At 43.1% G+C, this 23,532-nt stretch overlaps 2 protein-coding genes across 2 annotated transcripts; both read left to right on the plus strand.

Annotated features, from left to right (window-relative positions):
* On the plus strand, positions 1-1,108 carry LOC309697713 (trace amine-associated receptor 1-like; the record flags this gene model as incomplete). The annotated part of the gene is made up of 1 exon (XM_082519830.1): positions 1-1,108. The coding sequence occupies exon 1, from the start codon at positions 122-124 to the stop codon at positions 1,106-1,108; it is 987 nt and encodes a 328-aa protein (XP_082375956.1). The 5' UTR covers positions 1-121.
* A 10,465-nt stretch (positions 1,109-11,573) lies between these two features.
* On the plus strand, positions 11,574-12,681 carry LOC309697714 (trace amine-associated receptor 1-like; the record flags this gene model as incomplete). The annotated part of the gene is made up of 1 exon (XM_082519831.1): positions 11,574-12,681. Exon 1 carries the CDS (start codon positions 11,695-11,697, stop codon positions 12,679-12,681), a length of 987 nt encoding a protein of 328 aa, XP_082375957.1. The 5' UTR covers positions 11,574-11,694.
* Positions 12,682-23,532: the final 10,851 nt, after the last annotated feature.

Raw genomic sequence — 23,532 nt, forward strand, 5'->3', positions numbered from 1 at the left:
CTGGACTCTCGCTCTTCTTAGCAATCAGTAGTTGACCTGCACTGAAGGACAATCTACATCAAGTCAAGTCCCAGGTTAGTGCAGCAGAAAAAATCATATTGTTGGTTTAAGCTGCTTAATTATGAAACAAAAGGTCAGTATGAACATGACCAACATTGTAAATGATCTACATCCCTGTTATGTAATACAAGACTCCAAATACATGCTGACAAACAGCCCTTCCATTATGTGTGTATTCTTGTATGCATTCCTTGCATTATTGTCTGTTATAACAATATGTGGAAATCTCCTTGTAATAATTTCTGTGATTTACTTCAAACAGCTCCATACTCCTACTAATTCTCTCATCCTCTCTCTTGCTGTGGCTGACCTGCTCGTTGGGATTATAGCATTTCCTCTCAGCATGGCATTCTCTCTCAGCTCATGTCTTTATCATGAGGGTTTGTTTTGCAAAGTGCGAGGGACCTTTGATATTTCACTGAGCACATGTTCCATCCTGAACCTCTGCTGTATTTCTATTGACAGATACCATGCTGTTTGCCAGCCTCTGACATATCAAACTAAAATCAGCCATCGTGTTGTTGTGTTCATGATCCTGATGAGCTGGGGGGTTTCTGGGATAATTGGAATTAGTGTCACCATTGCTGGATTTAATAATGAAAAATGTGAGGAATCATGTTTGATTGACGTTCTAATGGAAAGCACTGTTGGACCCATGTTATCATTTTACCTGCCAGTGACCATAATGCTTTGTATCTACCTAAAGATTTTCTTTGTTGCTTTGAGGCAAGCAAGAAGCATCCAGAACACAAAGTGTGGACAAACTGCCAGTATCAAGGAGAGAAAGGCGACCAAAACTCTGGCTATTGTTTTGGGAGTTTTTATATTTTGCTGGAGTCCTTTTTTTCTTTGCATCACATTCCCACCATTTACCAGTGATTCTGTACCAGTTCCTGTAATTGAAACTCTTAACTGGCTTGCATTGGCAAATTCAATGCTAAATCCATTTATTTATGCTTTCTTTTATAGCTGGTTCAGGTCAGCCATCAGAATGATTATTTGCGGGAAAATATTCCAAGGGGATTTTACCAACACAAATATGACTTGATAAAATATACACATTTCACAAATCTTACAGTAAAAACAAACATAAAACAGCCACTGAACCCTACCTGAAGCATCACACACATAATGTCTCAATAGCGACTGAAAGAAATAATCTGAATAGCAAATACATTTTGTACAAATGTACAAACACATTGTTTGATTGTTCAAATAGTTTTGCAAATATTGTCATCGCTTATCGTTATGGAGGGCCAGGAGTGACAAAATGAATGACTTAATAAATATTTTATTAATTAATTTAAATTTAAATTAATTATATTAAATAAATATTTCAATAATTATTGAAATAGCGCTCAAGCTGTTATACCGCCAGCAAAGTGCAGGTCCCGGTACACAACTGTCATAGCCCCCGCTGACTGTCACCTCTCACAGGTTGAACACAGACATTTACTGAGAATATATCTATTGGGTCTTTATTTCCTGATGTTCGTATGTGACATACTTTGTTTCAGTTGCCAATTCTGAATTTAAACTAACAATAAGAATATGTTTAAGGGGGAGGAAATAAATAGTCAATAATCAGTGTGCCCTGTGTATTCACGCATAATCTTTATAAAAACAGATAACATTGTTGTTTCCATCATGTAGTAACTGTTAGGTTTAACTATACAAAGCTTGTTAGAAACACATACAGACTTCACGATGTTTGACTAATATTTTCATTGTGAATATTAAGCATGAGTGTAATGTACAGTCGAGCTGCTGTCTCAGAGCCCTGCATACTACAGAGTGAGGTCAGCATATCCAGGATATCTTTCCGTTATCTGGAATCACTGACCCTAACACTGGGAACTGGATAAACAGTCACACAAAGCTGGTTCTCAGCTCTCTAAGTTAACCCAGTGTTTCCCAGCATGGTTAAATAAAAGCGTTGGCAGCATCAAACTAATCTAACATCATCTACGAGTCTGATTAATTGGTCATATAAATAATCTTTTACAGAAAATAATCCTTATTAGTGCCAACTATTCCAGAGAAGTGAAAATCTCTGGAATAAAGAAAATAAAGACATACCAGCCAAACACAACACTGTTGTAAAAGAAATGAACGCTTCAGTGGAATGAACATGATTGGTTGAACAGGTGTTCCTGCATGTTCTGTGTTATCTGCATTTCCATCAGCATAAGAGACTCAGCAGCAGATTAGAATATAAGTGTTATAAGTATAATGTTATAAGTATAATATCATTTATACATTTAATAAATCACCAAATTAATTAACGCATGTTCCTGTGACAGGACGAAGGGGATGACCTGCCAATCTCTGGGGGCGAGATCACTGAGGCAGTTAAACAACTCCTTGGTGGCAGAGCCCCTGGGGTGGATGAGGTCTGCCCCGAGTTCCTGAAGGCTCTGGATGTTGTAGGGCTGTCTTGGTTGACATGTCTCTGCAATGTTGTGTGGCGATCAGGTTCAGTACCCCTGGACTGGCAGTCCGGGGTGGTGGTCCCCATCTTTAAGAAAGGGACCAGAGGGTGTGTTCCAACTACAGGGGAATCACACTCCTCAGCCTCCCTGGGAAAGTCTATGCCAGGGTGCTGGAGAGGAGAGTCTGTCCGTTAGTTGAACCTCGGATGCAGGAGGAACAATGCGGTTTTCGTCCTGGTCGTGGAACATTGGATCAGCTCTTTATCCTCTCAACGATACTTGAGGGTGCATGAGAGTTTGCCCAACCAGTCTACATGTGTTTTGTGGACTTGGAGAAGGCATTTGACTGTGTCCCTCGGTGGGTCCTGTGGGGGGTGCTCTGGGAGTATGGGGTTTCTGGCCCGTTGCTACGGGTCATTCAGTCCTTATACAACCGTTGCAAGAGCTTGGTCAGCATAGCTGGCAATAAGTCGGAGTCGTTTCTGGTGGGTGATGGGCTCCACCAGGGCTGCCCTTTGTCACCGATCCTGTTCATAATTTTTATGGACAGAATTTCTAGGCATAGCCAAGTGGCAGAAGGCTTTCACTTTGGTGGTCTCAGGATCTCATCTCTGCTTTTTGCAGATGATGTGGTTCTGTTAGCTTCTCCGGGTGATGGCCTCCAGCTCGCCTTGGAATGGTTCACAGCCGAGTGTGAAGCAGTGAGAATGAGAATCAGCACCTCCATGATCCTCAGCTAGAAAAGGGTGGAGTGCCCACTCCGGACGAGTTCCTGCCCCAAGTGGAGGAGGTCTCGGGGTTTTGTTCACGAGTGACGGGAGAAGGGAGTGGGAGATCGACAGACCGATTGGTGCAGCGGCTGCAGCGATGCGGATGTTGTACCGGTCTGTTGTGGTGAAGAGAGAGCTGGGTGTAAAAGTGAAGCTCTCAATTTACCGGTCGATCTACGTCCCTACCCTCACCTATGGTCACGAGCTGTGGGTAGCAGTGTTGGTCAAGTTACTTGAAAAAAGTAATCAGTAACTAATTACTGATTACTACTCCAAAAAAGTAATCCTGTTACTTTACTGATTACTTATTTTCAAAAGTAATTAATTACTTAGTTACTTTTTAAAAACACGATTTGCAACCTGAAGAGGTGATAAAGCGATAGATCTTTCAGCAAAAAATTTAAGCAAAAATGTAATCATATGCAACATTCTCTGACTTGAATAAATTAGTTTAACATTTAAACCTATTTTCTACACATTCCAGCACATAAAATTAAATATTTTTCGTGTTTACACTCACTCTTTCAAATAGATGCAAGTAAAACACAGCAGAAAATAAATAAAGTCAAAGACTAGCGGTCCTGTTGCTCTATTTTCACCTGTAAAGCAGGACTGCGGTAGGTTGAGGCTTACCCTGGTGCAGGTGTGCCGCGGTCAGTTGAAGAATCCGCAAGTTTCTCTGTGAATTTCCCCATTACGTCGTTGCGCACTCGGTGCTTGATTGGAAGTTTAGGGTTTTTTTCGCTGTAAAAAGAAGTTTTCTTCCCAAGCACGATGGACGCTAATGTTTTTGTCACTTTTTATGGAATCAAACTCAAAGGTCAGTACTTCCACGCTTTAAACGCTGCACGCTCATACTGTCTCCCACAATCGATATATGATCCATTGTTGATCTGCAGACAGCTGTTGTCACTAACGGCGCACTCGCTTACGTCACTGTCGTGAGACATTCTCGCAAAAAATCACGGTTTTAGTAACGCAGTAATGCAGCGTTACTACGGGAAAGTAACGGTAATCTAATTACCGTTTTTGCAATAGTAATCCCTTACTTTACTCGTTACTTGAAAAAAGTAATCAGATTACAGTAATGCGTTACAAGTAACGCGTTACTGCCCATCTCTGGTGGGTAGTGACCTAAAGAATGAGATCGCGGATACAAACGGTGGAAATGGGTTTCCTGCGAACCGTGGCTGTCCTCTCCCTTAGAGATCTGCAAGGCTAACTTTATAGTGCTTTTATCTGAGCTCAATCTGTGCTCTCACCTTAGCTAATACTGTAACACGATCTAATCTGTTATTTACAAATTAGCTGATAACATATGTTTAGAAAGTACACTATTCTTTTAGACAGCTCATGAAATGAGGCATCCAAAAATAAACAGAAAACCAAACAGGGCTGTCAGGAACTAAATTCATAATATGCATGCATTTTGCTCCTGGATCCAGAAACATATTTGCTTCATTTTTTAAAATTTGTGATATTTGCTTCAGATGTCATGCAGTTTTGTTTTGTTTTTTTAATCATTATATGTCATTCAATTTGTTTGATGAAAATTTTCTTTCATGAACCGAAGTTCCACGCACAAGCTGGACCCAGGAGCAGAACACACACACAGTGGTACGAGAGAACAAAAAATAAACTTTATTATAACTGACGGTGTCCCGGGAGGGTAGAAGGGAAAAAACGCACGGAACCAGAGAAACCGAGGGACCGGGAGGCGAGTCGCGCTGGAACACCGAGAGCGGGACTGTGGGAGGGATGATAGCGGGGCCGAGGGAACCGGAGGGAGGGGTGAGGGTCCGTGGGGAGAAGCTCCAGAAAGGTCGAGGCAGCTGGGGCTGACGTGATCCAAATTTCCGGACAGGCAGGTGGACAGGCTGGTGGCTCAAACACGCCGAGCTGTGATCTGAGTACACAGGGCAGAGTTAGTGTTAGTTCACACGGATAGGTTTGCATAAGGGCTTTCCCGCAGGTGTACGTTACCGCTGAAGGACGACTACGGACTGGCGTGTAGCAGCAGGCTGGGCAGGATTAAATAGTCCACCTGGTGATCGCCTGGGATGGGATGCAGGTGTGGAGTTAGCAGCCACGCCCACGAGAGTGGGCATCCCATCAGCACCTTGGACGCCGGGCCGCGGACCATGACATTTTCATTCTAGAAGCTAACCTCATGACATTAAGGAGTGAATGTGATATCAAACAAATGATACACAACCACGAGCACTTATCGCAATGATATCGGAGTGTAATTGTATGGTATCAATGAGATACCATACCCGCTCCACCACAACCACCCACACATGCAGGACCTTGGAGTAGGGGTATGTCACCAGGGTGCAGAGGAGGCCACCCCCCCTGTCCCCTTCTGGCTGCCTCTGCCTCAATTTTATCCCACAACTTAGACATTCACATTACTCACACTCTCATTACACATACATATAGGATCTTGGGGGTGGGCTCGATACACGGAATCCAAAGTACCATCAGGGTGTACACCCCACCCCTGGCGTCGTTGCCCACCTCTCAATGTTAAATACACGTAGACATTGAGGGCTAGCAGGAGGGACCATGCGCTTACCTGCTGCTCTCTGGCAGGTAGCTCCATGCCCTCCTGGGTTTTAAATGCACCTTAGAACACACATGCATCAACACTACAATGAGCGGGTGGAGGGAGGTTTGGAGTCTTCTCTCACCCCCATTCTCTGCGACCTGCTGGAGCGGGGGGGCTAGGAGGAGGAGTTGGCCGTCCGACTGCGGTCTGGAGTGTGGAGCCTCCCTGCTGCTGCGGAGTCGGGGTGGTCTGCCTCCCCCCACCGCAGGGAAAAGGGTAACACCACCTGGGTCTGGGTGCAGTTCCCCCCTCTAGGGGCAAGGGTACCTAGACCCTGTTTGTAGAGTAGAGTACGCTTGGGGAGTGTGATCGTGTGTACAGCGTCTCTTTATGTCTGTCTCCACGTTGGTTGAGTGTGGAGTAAGTGCATATGAGAGCATGAGGGTGGGAATGGATGTTTGTATATGTGTGTGCCTGTATTTCTGTGTCTATATGTCAGGTTGGGTGTCAGGCGCCACCTCTCTGGGGACATCTTAGGCCCTCCAAGGTATGGAGACCTATCTCCCCCTACCACCACTTCCCCTGCCAGTGGCGGACTCCCTCAGACATCGGTGCGTTGGTGGTTCTTTGTGTCCGGGGATGGACGTCCAGGTACACACCGGCTCACTCCTTGGCGGCCGCTTATCGGGGCCTGGAGCCTCTCGGCCGGGGGGCCTCTCGGCCTGCCGGCGGAGCTCACGGGCGCGTCACTGCAACTCCCCCTGGCTTCTGCTCCGCGGCTGCTGAGTGAGCCCTCATCTGGGACTCTCCTCAGCTCTTTCTGGGACAGTGGCGTGGCTGCCCCTCTGTTGGTCTTCCTTGGTCTCTTGTGTTCTGGGGGCCTCTGGATGTCTGGAGTTTTGATCTCCTCCATACCTGCTTCATGCCCTGGAGGACGGGGCTGTGGCCCCCCCACACCCTCTAGCAGATCATTACATGAAGGAACCTTTTAAAAAAAAAAAACAAGTGTGTCCATGCTCACAGGTGTACACACGGGTGATCACACCCACAAACTACACCCTTTTTGGCTCCTACCTCAAAGCACACTGTGTTCTGTTGATCTTATGTGCTGCACAATAATGTTTAATATTTAGTATTTACTGTCATATTCCCATATATCATTGTGATGTTGTTTATTCTATTACTCTTGTTCTCTTCTGCTTGTTTTCTTTTTTCTTTCTCAGCAGGTGACCCAGGTGATTGATATATGCATTTTTTTTCTTTTTTTTTCTGCTCATTCTGTTGGTTTTTGTCATTTGACCTTCTCCCCTGTCCCTCTTCTCAGCTGTTTCTATTTCCCTCTTTCTTTCTCCCCTTCTTTCCCCCATGGTCAATTTGGTAAAGTAAATCCGTTGGGCATCTTTCTTTGCCTTTAGACAACAATTCTGATGGCAAAAGAGCCAAACGGGACAGGCAAAAAAAAAAAAAAAAAAAATGAGAGGGAAAGTAGTCACAACAAAGGGCATTGTGCTATTGGAAGGCAAATCCAATCACAAAGGCAAATCATGAAAAGGCTGCTAGGAAAGCTGCAACATACCTGCAGAGGGTCCGGCAAGTCCTGAGGAGTCAGCTGAATGGAAAGAACACAATTAACACCTACGTCCTGCCGGTTATCAGATACCCTGCTTAGATAATAAGATGACCAAAGAAAGAGGTAGAAGCCACTATCATCAAAATAAGAAAGCTTTTTACCGTGCACGGAAGTTTTTACCCCAAATCCAGTACCCTGAGATTGTATGCTAAGGAAGGTGACTGAGAACTAGTGAGTGTCAGAACCACTATCCAGGATGAAACAACGTGGTGGAGGGTGAAGGCAACAGTGGGGCAACAGTGATCCCTGGTAGTCAGAGCACTTGGGACAGTGACCCCTGGCTGGGCGAGTTGCTCCAAAAGATCGCAGGAACAACATCCAAGATCTCTGTCCCAAAGAGCGCAGTCCTAGGAACAGCAAAGATCCTGTGCAGGACCCTCAAGCTCCCAAGCCTTTGGTAGAAGATCCAGGCTTAAAGGATAAAGACCACCTGCATGGCGAGTGGCGAGAACGTTTTAAAATATATATAGAGAGAGATTTACAAACCTTTGTCAGTCACTAGTGGGTAATTTTCCTCAACAAATAAATGAAAAAGTAAATTTCCTTATTTGTTAATGAATTTTACTTTGATCTAATTTTAGACTTTTTTTTTTTAACTTTTGGGGTTTGAGCCATCATAGGTGACAATTGTAACCCTAACTCTACCCTAATTCTATATTTCGAACGGCACAATCGACTCTTTAAAAGTGTGATTGTTTTTGATATGTAACTGTTAAATTTATCATTTTCTTTGTTACCTGATTACCAACAATTTAATAAAAATATTATTTTTTTTAAACAAGATACCAGCTACTGTGTGTGCAAACCTGGTAAAGACCAGTGTTGGGACTAACGCGTTATTAAGTAACGCGTTACAGTAACTACGTTATTATTGTGGTAACGAGCACGGTAACTAGTTATTATGCCAAAATCAGGAACGCGTTAGTCGTTACTGGGATTTAGATAGGGTCGTTACTCGTTACTTCGTGTGGTGGCTATCGCGGAGCTTCCACAGATTCAATAACATTAGCAAGTGGTGGAAGCCAGCAGGTGGATGAAGGAAAGGGGACGCAGAAGGAAAAGAGACCCGAGGCGGCCGCCGGTCCAAGTGTGAACTGAACTTCAGGTAAGAAGTTATGACCTGCAGTCTCTCTGGGTCAGATATAAACCAAGTTTAGGTGGAGTTTATTTTCGTTATTCTGACTTTTTCCGTACTGCGTGCTAGCTAGCATGACGGAGTTTCTATACAAGCTGGGTGGGTGCTATGATGTTAATGATGTTGAACTTTATTTTGTTCATAAGTTATTAGAGTTGCCAACCGTCCCGTCTGGTATTCAGAGAAAATATTACGCGTTTCTTATTGAGGTGAAAAGGGACAGTTTGTCCCGTAATTCAGCTACAATGAAAAAGGCACAAAGCTGGAGTTATTCTGTCTTTGCTGCACAGCTGCCTCTTCTTCTCTCATCCTCTCCCCTCCGTCTCCAGTTTCTGCTTCAATCATGAAAACTGATCAATGATCAGCTGATCGGCTCTCTTGTTTGTTTATCGCTCACTTTGCGCCGAAAGAGGAAACCAGCGGATGTCGCGCTAAACAACAGCAGCACGTTTAAGCTTGATCAGCTGTTGTTAGAATTTATTTAATATTAATTTCTAGTATCAGCTGATGTTTGCTGGAGCCACAGCTGCAAAAAAGCTGCTGGTCATGATATGGTTTGGTTATCTAGTGAGAGGGAAACATGAAGATGAAACCAGGAGATGTCCTTACTGAATCATCAGAGCTGAACAGGTGATGGAGAAACAGGTTTACCTTTTAGGTGACATGAATGAGTTGAAGGGAAGTTATGAACTGTTTCTGAGAGACAAATAACCCCAGGATCCTTTTTTAGGTAGCTGACAGTTGGTAAATGTGCAGGTGCGGGTCTAGCAAAGTGTTGCCAGGGGGGCATGTAGGGCATTAACAGGGAAAGGGGGGCACAAAGAAATACTTTTCTTTCTTATTCTCATTTAAAATGTCTAGCTTTTAAAAAAATAATTATCTGAATCTTACAACAAACGATTGATAGATTGATGCATATATACCATCAGAACAGTGTACATCACTGTCACAACAGTGTTTATTTTCATTCAAAGGCTTTATGATTTTTCCTATAATGGTGGGCCAGTCTCTAGTCAAAATGCCCGGGACAATTTTCTGTCCCAGTCCAGCCCTGTATGCAGCTTATCTGCAGTCTGGTGTTGCCTACATCTTCCTATTCAGAAGGCAGAATTTCCGAGTTCTGAGTACAATCGAAAGCACCACGACTGCAGTTTTTGTGTTGGATGTAAAAGGCGCACATGACGCTGTGACGTAGGCTAGAATCATGGCAGCAGTCAATGACGGTCCAGGCGTGGGATTTCTCTCGTGGAAATATGCACATTATCTTTTCCTTTCTATTGGTAGGTGGCACAGTGCACTGTGGCAAGTAAGCAAGCTAGAAGACTGGCAAAGTTATGGAAGAAACACATTAACAAGAGAATTCTGAGTAAAACCAAAGTTACTTTCCCTAGTAACTAGTTACTTTGAAAGTAATGAGTAACTTGAAGTAACTGAGTTACTTTTGAGAGAAGTAACTAGTAATGTAACTAAGTTACTATTTTAAAGTAACTTACCCAACACTGGTAAAGACCTATAGTAAACGTTTGACCTCTGTTATTGCCAACAAAGTTTATGTTACAAAGTATTGAGTCGTATTTTTGTTATTGACCAAATACTTATTTTCCATCCTGATTTACGAATAAATTCTTTACAAATCCTACCATGTGAATTCATGGATTTTTTTTTCACATTCTGTCTCTCACAGTTGAAGTGTACCTCTGGTGCAAATTACTGACCTCTGTCATCATTTTAAGTGGGGGAACTTGCACAATCGGTGGCTGACTAAATACTTTTTTGCCCCACTGTACCTAGATCTCTGAGACAGTCACCTGAGTAGTGAAGCTGCATGCTGGCAAGTTATCTTCAACAAACTCTGAGTTTCTCTCTGACTCCTCCTGTCCTGCTACAGCTGATCCAGCTGACTGACTTGGTTTCATTTCCTCATTCACACAGCCTTTGATAAAGTATTACTCTGCAGAAATTCCCATCTTTGCAAACATAATAATCTGGTTAGATGTTAGTTTCTTGTTATATTTAACATGACAACTTTTATTATTGGTCACTGGATAGCACTGATTTATTATCAACTCAACCCCACCCATCCCATATATGTCTTAACTTTAGCAATTACAGTTTAAAAAAATCTTTAGGATATGGGGCTCTGATTATTATGTTTTCAACACACCCTTTTTTCACAGGAAATTTTACAAACATTTACATCTGAATTCAAGTGTTATGACTGAATGTTAAATTGAAATATTTACTAATATAAAATTGATATTAAATCTAAATATTTTTTAAATCTAAATACACTGGCACTGATTAGTGATCAGTTATTTAGATATTTCTTTAAGCAACACTGAATTGTGCCCTAACCCTAACCCTAGTTGATGGTTGGTCTGTTTTCATTCAGCACTTCCTGTACCAAAAGAGTACGTAAGGAAGGTGACAAATCAAACTTAAAACCTTTGAGTCCTTAAAGTGAAGGAATTATCCATCAATTATCTACCCTACTACCTTATCCACCAATTTCAGATCAATTGGTGGATAAGGTAGTAGAGTAAGTTCACTTCCCTGGCAAAGAAGAGTCATTACAAAACCAGCATGATGCGCTGGATCTTCCTATATCCAGTGATAAACAGTTTCTATGCAGATGGCCCTGTTTCCATTTACAAAGCTTGAATCTATTGGTGAGTTCTGTGATGAAAATGAAAATAATGTGAATCCTGTGTTATGGCTTTAATATTTAGAAAATATGCCAAAACACCACAATTACCAGGAAATTGCATGAGAGAATGGCTTTTGAATAAATTATGATTCATCCTTCCAGTACGTTGTTTACACGTTACCTTGTTTTTCATTCATATATTTTTTGTCACCTTTTCTGACAAGAGACTCCTGATTGAGTCCTTCGGGTATTCTGGATGCTCCCAGTTTTGTTTGTTATCCTTTGAGCTTGTGTAATTGACCAAATCTCAATGCTGTTTCTCTCTTTGACAACCTCTTTTAACTCAGTCTGGACTCTCGCTCTTCTTAGCAATCAGTAGTTGACCTGCACTGAAGGACAATCTACATCAAGTCAAGTCCCAGGTTAGTGCAGCAGAAAAAATCATATTGTTGGTTTAAGCTGCTTAATTATGAAACAAAAGGTCAGTATGAACATGACCAACATTGTAAATGATCTACATCCCTGTTATGTAATACAAGACTCCAAATACATGCTGACAAACAGCCCTTCCATTATGTGTGTATTCTTGTATGCATTCCTTGCATTATTGTCTGTTATAACAATATGTGGAAATCTCCTTGTAATAATTTCTGTGATTTACTTCAAACAGCTCCATACTCCTACTAATTCTCTCATCCTCTCTCTTGCTGTGGCTGACCTGCTCGTTGGGATTATAGCATTTCCTCTCAGCATGGCATTCTCTCTCAGCTCATGTCTTTATCATGAGGGTTTGTTTTGCAAAGTGCGAGGGACCTTTGATATTTCACTGAGCACATGTTCCATCCTGAACCTCTGCTGTATTTCTATTGACAGATACCATGCTGTTTGCCAGCCTCTGACATATCAAACTAAAATCAGCCATCGTGTTGTTGTGTTCATGATCATGATGAGCTGGGGGGTTTCTGGGATAATTGGAATTAGTGTCACCATTGCTGGATTTAATAATGAAAAATGTGAGGAATCATGTTTGATTGACATTCTAATGGAAAGCACTGTTGGACCCATGTTATCATTTTACCTGCCAGTGACCATAATGCTTTGTATCTACCTAAAGATTTTCTTTGTTGCTTTGAGGCAAGCAAGAAGCATCCAGAACACAAAGTGTGGACAAACTGCCAGTATCAAGGAGAGAAAGGCGACCAAAACTCTGGCTATTGTTTTGGGAGTTTTTATATTTTGCTGGAGTCCTTTTTTTCTTTGCATCACATTCCCACCATTTACCAGTGATTCTGTACCAGTTCCTGTAATTGAAACTCTTAACTGGCTTACATTGGCAAATTCAATGCTAAATCCATTTATTTATGCTTTCTTTTATAGCTGGTTCAGGTCAGCCATCAGAATGATTATTTGCGGGAAAATATTCCAAGGGGATTTTACCAACACAAATATGACTTGATAAAATATACACATTTCACAAATCTTACAGTAAAAACAAACAAAACAGCCACTGAACCCTACCTGAAGCATCACATACATAATGTCTCAATAGCGACTGAAAGAAATAATCTGAGTAGCAAATACGTTTTGTACAAATGTACAAACACATTATTTGATTGTTCAAATAGTTTTGCAAATATTGTCATCGCTTATCGTTATGGAGGGCCAGGAGTGACAAAATGAATGAATTGATAAATATTTTATTAATTAATTTAAATTTAAATTAATTATATTAAATAAATATTTCAATAATTATTGAAATAGCGCTCAAGCTGTTATACCGCCAGCAAAGTGCAGGTCCCGGTACACAACTGTCATAGCCCCCGCTGACTGTCACCTCTCACAGGTTGAACACCGACTTCATTTACTGAGAATATATCTATTGGGTCTTTATTTCCTGATGTTCGTATGTGACATACTTTGTTTCAGTTGCCAATTCTGAATTTAAACTAACAATAAGAATATGTTTAAGGGGGAGGAAATAAATAATCAATAATCAGTGTGCCCTGTGTATTCACGCATAATCTTTATAAAAACAGATAACATTGTTGTTTCCATCATGTAGTAACTGTTAGGTTTAACTATACAAAGCTTGTTAGAAACACATACAGACTTCACGATGTTCGACTAATATTTTCATTGTGAATATTAAGCATGAGGGTAATGTAGAGTCGAGCTGCTGTCTCAGAGCCCTGCATACTACAGAGTGAGGTCAGCATATCCAGGATATCTTTCCGTTATCTGGAATCACTGACCCTAACACTGGGAACTGGATAAACAGTCACACAAAGCTGGTTCTCAGCTCTCTAAGTTAACCCAGTGTTTCCCAGCATGGTTAAATAAAAGCATTGGCAGCATCAAACTAATCTAACATCATCTAAGAGTCTGATTAATTGGTCATATAAATACTCTTTTACAGAAAATCATCCTTATTAGTGCCAACTATTCCAGAGAAGTGAAAATCTCTGGAATAAAGAAAATAAAGACATACCAGCCAAACACAACACTGTTGTAAAAGAAATGAACGCTTCAGGAATGCATAGTGGAATGAACATGATTGGTTGAACAGGTGTTCCTGCATGTTCTGTGTTATCTGCATTTCCATCAGCATAAGAGACTCAGCAGCAGATTAGAATATAAGTGTTATAAGTATAATGTTATAAGTATAATATCATTTATACATTTAATAAATCACCAAATTAATTAACGCATGTTCCCGTGACACGACGAAGGGGATGACCTGCCAATCTCTGGGGGCGAGATCATTGAGGCAGTTAAACAACTCCTTGGTGGCAGAGCCCCTGGGGTGGATGAGGTCCGTCCTGAGTTCCTGAAGGCTCTGGATGTTGTAGGGCTGTCTTGGTTGACATGTCTCTACAATGAGGGTGCATGAGAGTTTGCCCAACCAGTCTACATGTGTTTTGTGGACTTGGAGAAGGCATTTGACTGTGTCCCTCGGTGGGTCCTGTGGGGGGTGCTCTGGGAGTATGGGGTTTCTGGCCCGTTGCTACGGGTCATTCAGTCCTTATACAACCGTTGCAAGAGCTTGGTCAGCATAGCTGGCAATAAGTCGGACTCGTTTCTGGTGGGTGATGGGCTCCACCAGGGCTGCCCTTTGTCACCGATCCTGTTCATAATTGTTATGGACAGAATTTCTAGGCATAGCCAAGTGGCGGAAGGCTTTCACTTTGGTGGTCTCAGGATCTCATCTCTGCTTTTTGCAGATGATGTGGTTCTGTTAGCTTCTCCGGGTGATGGCCTCCAGCTCGCCTTGGAACGGTTCACAGCCGAGTGTGAAGCAGTGGGAATGAGAATCAGCACCTCCATGATCCTCAGCTAGAAAAGGGTGGAGTGCCCACTCCGGACGAGTTCCTGCCCCAAGTGGAGGAGGTCTCGGGGTTTTGTTCACGAGTGACGGGAGAAGGGAGTGGGAGATCGACAGACCGATTGGTGCAGCGGCTGCAGCGATGCGGATGTTGTACCGGTCTGTTGTGGTGAAGAGAGAGCTGGGTGTAAAAGGGAAGCTCTCAATTTACCGGTCGATCTACGTCCCTACCCTCACCTATGGTCACAAGCTGTGGGTAGTAACCTAAAGAATGAGATCGCGGATACAAATGGTGGAAATGGGTTTCCTCCGAACCGTGGCTGTCCTCTCCCTTAGAGATAGGGTGAAATGTTCAGCCATTCGGCCTAAGAGTAGAACCGCTGCTCCTCCACATCGAAAGCAGCCAGTTGAGGTGGTTCGGGCATCTGATAAGGATGCCTCCTGCGTGCCTCTTGGGTGAGGTTTACCAGGCATGTGCCACCGGGAGGAGGCCCCAGGGCAGACTCAAGACATACTGGAAAGATTATATCTCTCGGCTGGCCTGGGAACACCTTGGTGTAGCTGGAGGAGGTGGCTGGGGAGTGGGATCTCTGGGCTTCTCTGCTTGGGCTGCTGCCCCTTCGACCCAGCACCGGATAAGCGGAAGAAAATGGATGGATGAATGGATGTTCCCGTGACAATACCGGGCTTCGTTTCCGCAGTGATTTTAGCACAGTTGTCACGGTTCTGGGTCATTTTGCTATACTGATGTTTTTAAAAGTTATGTTTGACTTTGACTGTATTGTTTCTGTGATGCTTAGAACTCAAATTGCACTGCTGGAAATAGTTTATTTTGATGCACATGCTGTTTTTCTTTTGTTTTGTTTTTTTGCATATTTGCATTATTCGTTTTTTCCTCCTGTATATAAAAATTGGTGTATCTCAAAAATAAAACTATGAAGACACAAATTTCCCATTGTTGGAAACTATTTTGTGTAACTTTTTTGTATTTACAGTTTTGAGGGATAAGCCTTTTAAATTTCTCTAACTAGAAATATATGTTTAAAAAAACAAAAACAATTTTCAATTTTTTTGTAGTTTATTGCACTTTTTTGCAATTTATATAGTTTCTATGGACTTAATGCATACATAGTATTAAAATTTGGGCTATAACGGTTGAATTGATATAATGTATAGTAACTTGAAATGCTCCCACAAATGGCGCTACAGCATGCAAAAATATAATAATAATAAAAATAATAATGTATTGCATTTACATAGCGCTTTTCGGGGCCCTCAAAGCGCTGTAAAATTCCACTATTCATTCACTCTCACATTCACACACTGGTGGAGGCAAGCTACAGTTGTAGCCACAACTGCCCTGGGGTAGGTACATATCGCGCCATCGGCCCCTCTGGCCATCACCAGTAGGCGGTAGGTGAAGTGTCTTGTCAACAACCGAGACTGTCCGATGTAAGCTTTTTATATCAGAGAGGTTTGCAGGAGGGAAAGTGATCATTCAAAATATGAATTTGACGGATTTTTGTTTAAAAAAAAAAAAAAAAAAAAAAAAAAAAAAGTCAAAATTGTTGCATGTAAATGAAGTCATCCTGAGCACTGTAAAATGTTTGTTGTTTGATACCAGGAAGTGGAGAATGTGCACGAATCCATGAAAATCTTGATTAAAACAAATTGAAACCATAATCCATGGATGTTCAGAGAATCATTTAAATTTAACAATTAATTTAGTTTGTTCTTTTCACCATCCACCTTTGAATCTGTTGCAATGCGTATACCATTTCTGGCATTATGCTATCGTTGCTACTGCATGTCTCATTCACTACTACAATATTTTTATTTCACTTACATTTGTTAGGCGGGGCTGTGTGCAGGCAGGAATAGGACCCAAGGTGCAGACTCCGGAGACAGACGTGAACTCAAAAAAGGCTTTAATTCTGAACGCAACATGACATAACTTGAAAAAACTCAAAATAAACTTACACCAGTGGACAGACAAAACACACAGCAAAATAAACGGTAGATCGCGACACGGACACAGAGAAACACAGGGCTTAAATACACAGAGGGAGCAATCAGGGAATGAGTAACAGGAGGGAAACACAGCTGGGACAAATCAGAACTGACGAGACCAAAGAAGCGTAAACTGAACACACTGAGAAAAGACAGAGACCTTCAAAGTAAAACAGGAAACACATAACACAGACTGAACAAAGACACAGCCTCACATGTAGGCACTACAGAGGGAACAGAGACGTGGGACCAGGGCAGACACAAACACTGAGTGGACACGGGGATATAGGAACTAAGGATACACATAGACGCGAACTAGACAAGGGGATGCAGGTGATAGGGGAGACAGAGCAACTAAAGAAGACAGAGACATAAACCATGAGACAGAACTCAAAGAAACCAAAAAACTAGAAAATATGAATAATATCATACACTCAAAAACCCTGGGTCAACGATCCAGGCATCCTAACAGTACCCCCCCCCCCCCCCCTTAAGGGCTGGCTTCCAGACAGCCCAAACCAAAACCTCAAAATAAAAAAAAACAAAAACAACCCAACCAGGGTGGGCGGCGGGGGAAACAGGATGGAGGGCTCGAAACAAATGAAACACATTGAGCCAGAAACAAAAAAAAAAAAAAAAAAAGGTGCAAACACTGGAGCCCGGAAAGCAACAGAACAAAAAACAGGCTCATGACAGGCACAGGCAGCCAGGAAAAACAGTTCACAAAAAGTTCAGGGGGCCGGCCCGGAGGCTGACGGCCCAAGAGCCCAGAAAACAGTTCAGGAGGCCGGCCAGGCGGGAGGCACCGACGGCGACCGAGCAGATCAGGAGGCCGGCCGGGCGGGAGGCACCGACGGCGACCGAGCAGATCAGGAGGCCGGCCGGGCGGGAGGCACCAACGGCGACGTAGTTCAGGGGGCCGTCCATGACAGCAATGATGTCCAGTCATCGGCCGGAGAGGACGTGCAGGACGAGCAGGCCGGACGGGACGAGCAGGACGTGCAGGCCGAGCGGGACGAGCAGGCCGGACAGGACGAGCAGGAACAGACAGCATGGAGACCTCTGGAGCAGACGAAGCTGAACACTCGGAGGCTGGACCAGGCGGAGCTGCAGAGGCCGAAACCGGACCAGGCTGAGGCGAAGCAGGAACAGAGGCTGCTGCAGAGGCTGAGGCCGGACCAGGCGTTGCAGAGGCAGAAGGCTGAACGGGCTCCTCGGGCCCTCCAGCTGACGTGGCAGAAGGCTGAACGGGCTCCTCGGGCCCTCCAGCTGACGTGGCAGAAGGCTGAACGGGCTCCTCGGGCCCTCCAGCGGAGACAGGTGGCTGAACGGGCTCCTCGGGCCCTCCAGCGGAGACAGGTGGCTGAACGGGCTCCTCGGGCCCTCCAGCGGAGACAGGTGGCTGAACGGGCCCCCCCTCGGACCCTCCAGCGGAGACAGGAGGCCGAACGGGCCCCCCCTCGGACCCTCCAGCGGAGACAGGAGGCTGAACGGGCCCCCCCTCGGACCCTCCAGCGGAGACAGGAGGCCGAACGGGCCCCCCCTCGGACCCTCCAGCGGAGACAGGAGGCCGAACGGGCCCCTCGGAGCCTCCAGCGGAAACAGGTGGCCGAACGGGCCCCTCGGAGCCTCCAGCGGAAACAGGTGGCCGAACGGGCCCCCCCTCGGGCCCTCCAGCGGAGACAGGAGGCCGAACGGGCTCCTCGGGCCCTCCAGCGGAGACAGGAGGCTGAACGGGCTCCTCGGGCCCTCCAGCGGAGACAGGAGGCTGAACGGGCTCCTCGGGCCCTCCAGCGGAGACAGGAGGCTGAACGGGCTCCTCGGGCCCTCCAGCGGAGACAGGAGGCTGAACGGGCTCCTCGGGCCCTCCAGCGGAGACAGGTGGCTGAACGGGCTCCTCGGGCCCTCCAGCTGACGTGGCAGAAGGCTGAACGGATGACAGAGGAGAGGAGTGACGATGGCGTCGCTTCCTTCTAGATGAGGGAAGTGAAACTGGTGGAGATACGGAGACCTCCTCCTCATCCGACCACATGGCCGCCAGGAAAAAGGCAGGCGAACAAGGTCCTGGCTGGTGTGAGGAGGGAGAGGCAGTCTGAGGTAGCGACGAGGCAGGTGGTGAGTGTGTGCTATGGAGCTGCCCAGCACTGTGTCCATAGAAAACTGAGTAAGCCGAGGGTTGCTCCGAATGATGGCATCCACAGCACTTAGCCCAACTGCCATGGTCCTCAAATCATTGGCCTGAGCAATGCGGTCAAGCAGGCGCACCAGCCGCTCCATCTCGCCGTTGAACTCAAAGGAAAAAGAGTCTGCAGGATCCATGTTCTGGTCGCGATCTTCTGTTAGGTGGGGCTGTGTGCAGGCAGGAATAGGACCCAAGGTGCAGACTCCGGAGACAGACGTGAACTCAAAAAAGGCTTTAATTCTGAACGCAACATGACATAACTTGAAAAAACTCAAAATAAACTTACACCAGTGGACAGACAAAACACACAGCAAAATAAACGGTAGATCACGACACGGACACAGAGAAACACAGGGCTTAAATACACAGAGGGAGCAATCAGGGAATGAGTAACAGGAGGGAAACACAGCTGGGACAAATCAGAACTGACGAGACCAAAGAAGCGTAAACTGAACACACTGAGAAAAGACAGAGACCTTCAAAGTAAAACAGGAAACACATAACACAGACTGAACAAAGACACAGCCTCACATGTAGGCACTACAGAGGGAACAGAGACGTGGGACCAGGGCAGACACAAACACTGAGTGGACACGGGGATATAGGAACTAAGGATACACATAGACACGAACTAGACAAGGGGATGCAGGTGATAGGGGAGACAGAGCAACTAAAGAAGACAGAGACATAAACCATGAGACAGAACTCAAAGAAACCAAAAAACTAGAAAATATGAATAATATCATACACTCAAAAACCCTGGGTCAACGACCCAGGCATCCTAACAACATTTGCGTGGAAACCTTTGACTTGTTTAAAAAAAATAATCTTTAGTATATTACACAGGAAATCTGAATAATTTGGAACCAGCCATGTGGTCTCGCAACACAATCTTCATACCTTTAACCCCAATTTTTGTAGATAAGGAAATACCTTTACTGCAGACAAAGTGTTGATGAAATTGAAGGAGAAAAACCTGCACTGCTAAGGCAAGAGGAGAAAGTGAATAACATTGTCTGAAGGAAGCCAGGAGACGTGCAGCTTTTTAAAACTCTCTCTTTAAGTTACCCTCTCACTAATTCGGCATAAGTGCCCTTCAGATATCAGCTCAGGATACTCAGTTCACGGCTCTCAGTTATCACACAATGACTCTCAAACCTTCCCAAATCATGTCTATTTATTCTGAATGTAATGGTTCCCTCTACCTGATGTTTCTGGTACTGCATGGAGATGTCATTTATCTGTTTGCCATCCGTTCTGTCCATATTTACCAACAAAGGAGTAGGGAACATTATTCTTCAACTTTTGTCACTCTTGTAGATTTAATGGTACATATTTAAGGGATTAACAGCTTGTAGCATGTGAAGGGTGTTAGATGTACACCATGATATCCTTGGGTATGGTTTTTTCTTTTTCTTATGAAGTCATGAAATCTAAGCCACAAGGTCCTGGTCTGGTTAGACAGAGTAATGGAAAACTCTATAATGCAACTCTATAAATTAAAAAAAACAAAACAAAAAAAAAAACAAAGCATACACACTCAGTATTGCAAACTGTTTATTTGTAGTAAATGGAAAGTGTGCCATTCAGTGAGAGAGGGAGAAAGAGGGCTGGGTAGTTGGGGACGGTTGATGTCTTTGGTCCATACTCTGGTGGAGGGGACTTTGATAAATCAGTGGGAAAAGAGAAAAAGGCACTTGAGTTTACAGTTGTCTCAGAAAGGTTTTTGAGAAGATGGACAAAGGGTTTACTGGAAGAAATTAATGAACTTTATGTTTTAATCTCCATTAGGCCTAATATGAATATCACATACAAAATGCCCTATGTGAGCACAAATTATATACCTACATATATGTATATACAGTAAGGAAACAAATAAAGGATTGAAAAAAAAAAAAAAAGAATGTGAATTGTTTGATTTATCCCAGTGGGAATTCTTTACAGGCAGAGGAAAAGAAGGGAAAAAAAACAGGCAGAAAAGTTGCACAGGACGATAGTTTCTTTGGCGATAACTTAATATCCCTACAGTTAGGAATGTAAAACAAAGGGTGGTTGAAGGAAGGCAGACAACTTTGCAGATGAGATAATTAATGAATTGTTTAGCATTTGTCCTGCAGCTTTAAATCACTTCATACCGCAGCCCGTCGATGATGAGCTGGCTCAGATTTTGGTACAACTTCAGTCTATACAGATCTTTGTGATGATATAACCCCCCTACCAGCTGTGCATGCACTTAAAAGGAAACATTTTGGGAAATGCGCTCGCCGTCTTATGGAGTGTCCAGCAAGTTTGGATGAGAAGAGCAATTGCCTATCTGAACAGGGTTAGCTTTGCATAGCATAGGCCAGTCTGGCTTTATCCAGCTGTAACACAATGCACCTAATCAGCACATCCGACGCCCATAAATCACATTAAATGTTTTGAAGATTTTTTTTTTTAAATTTACATGTGACTATTTTGCAGGGTCAGGCTGCGTGCCAGAGAACCATATTCAAAAGGGGTGAATTTGTTCCCGAATTAAAGATTTACAACATTTGTAAAAAACAATAACTTTAGATTCATAACTTTACTGCATTTAACGATTCTAGTTTGTTACTTTACACAGCTGCAATAGGATAGCTCACAAGCAGTGTGACAGATGCATCCAGTGACTCTGTTATTGCAGCTCTATGCAGCTGTGACTTCTGTTATTGAGGTGCTTAGCAGACAATTTAGTTACACTGGAAATGAATTTGTATCATATTTTACAGTTATTTGCTTTGAGTCAGTGACTCAGTTGTTTTTATCATATCTAAATGTAAGCTTTTTATATCAGAGAGGTTTGGGGGGGGGGGGGGAGTGATCATTCAAAATATGAATTTGAAGCTTTTTTTTTTTTTAAAGAAAAAGACAAAATTGTTGCATGTAAATGAAGTCATCCTGAGCACTGTAAAATGTTTGTTGTTTGATACCAGGAAGTGGTGAATGTGCATGAATCCATGCAAATCTTGATTAAAACAGATTCCAACCACAATGAATTTAGTTTGTTTTTTTTCCGCCAGATTCTGTGAAATCTGTTGCACTGTTCATTTTCCAGCTGGATTTTTGTAGCTTTCTCAGAATTCAGATCAACGTAAAGTTTTTCAAAAGCTGTTATTTCTCTTCTATAAATGACACATTTAGCAAGTTTGAAAAAATTGTCCTCAATATTTCACCTCGACATCTTTAAAATGCTCTAACTGGTAAGGACTGTGCTTCAAGTGCAGCATTTACAGCCACCACCAAAAGTAGTAACTATACTTTAATAGACATGCTTCATTTAATAAAGCTTTAAGTCACATTTGAACGATTTTTTGATATAATGGTGCCCTCTGCTGGATGATCTGCACACTCTTACCGTTTCCACACAGTTGTTTCTAAACGTTTTTGACATTATTTTCATTGTTTTTCGGCTTGTTTTGTTTTGGGAACCATAAAATGAAATTGTTCGAGCTCCTTGTCTGGTCTTACCAACAACTCTACAAGTAAAACTAAACATACAGTTAGTAATGATCCAGTAGATATGTTAAAAAACTACACAACACAGTTATTTCAATGTTCCACGAAAGAATGTGTAAATCTACACAGAGTATAGTAATCCTGTTCAGCTGGATATGTGGAGGTCAGGGATGAATGTGTTGTGTAGTCTCAATAATATTAAAGCAATAGTGTGATCACAATACTGATAACTGGGAGGCTTAAAAACGAGCTATTACAGTCTCAGAAATATTGTAATATCGATAATAATACTAAAATAAATCAGTACGAATATTTTTGTCAATATGTGGCGAGTAAGACAGTCAAGGCCTTTGAACCAGTTCAAGGCTCCGAAATCAACAGATTCTGTGAGAGAGAGGAAGCATTTTTTCAGGGGTATAAAAGTCCAAAGAAAGCCGTAACCTTTTCCGTGCCAGAGTATTGTTTAAACTTAAAAGTCAGTCAGAAGTCACCAAACACTCAGGACTCTTCAGAAGATCGTGAAGTAGACTTATAACACTACGAATGGCTGGTGTGAAGCTGATATCCAGGTCCAGATTTAGTATCAGTCCGCGCAACGCAAAAACCTCTTTTGGCTCACAAAGCTGCTTTCGTGGTTACCCGAAGAGGTGCAATGTTAGTTTTATGATGAATTTACCCGTGTGAGTGGAAATTTCTTTGGGTGATGTACAGTGCGCTAATTCATGTGATTCATATACAAAGATGTAAACATTTAATTTCAGCAATTCCCAGCCAAACGCAGCGCAAAGCAGCGGCGTACACACACAAGAGTGTAAGAAGTTTTATAAAAGATTCTCTCTGAAAACAGTGTGACAGTTCAGATAAATCAGAGGATGCTGCAGGAGAATCAACACGGTTTTCTATAAGGATGAGCTCGTCTGTTAGAAATGGTTGGGACTGACGCCAAATCACCAACTTAAGTTGCGCGTGTAGCAATGTACCTGCGCGAATGGATCTTGTTTTTATTATTATTATTATTATTATTATTATTATTATTATTGTTATAGTTTTTTCGATCTTTATTATTTATTTTATTTTATTTTAAATTACTACAATCTAAACAGACAGGACCGGTGGACAAGGAAGAGAAAGACGAGAGAAGTTGGGAAGAGGCTCCACAAAGGAGATGGAAAGAAAATAGATGGAACAGAGAGAAAAGACACTAAAATTAACTGGATCACCTGCCAGGGGAAAAACATGCAAGAAGAGAACAACAAAGCAGGGAAACTACAGCAACAACCAACATAACCGTACATTACAGTGAATGCAAGACCGAC

The sequence above is a fragment of the Aulonocara stuartgranti genome (assembly GCF_965226115.1).
Source record: "Aulonocara stuartgranti genome assembly, chromosome: 20".
Classification (NCBI taxonomy): Eukaryota; Metazoa; Chordata; class Actinopteri; order Cichliformes; family Cichlidae; genus Aulonocara; species Aulonocara stuartgranti.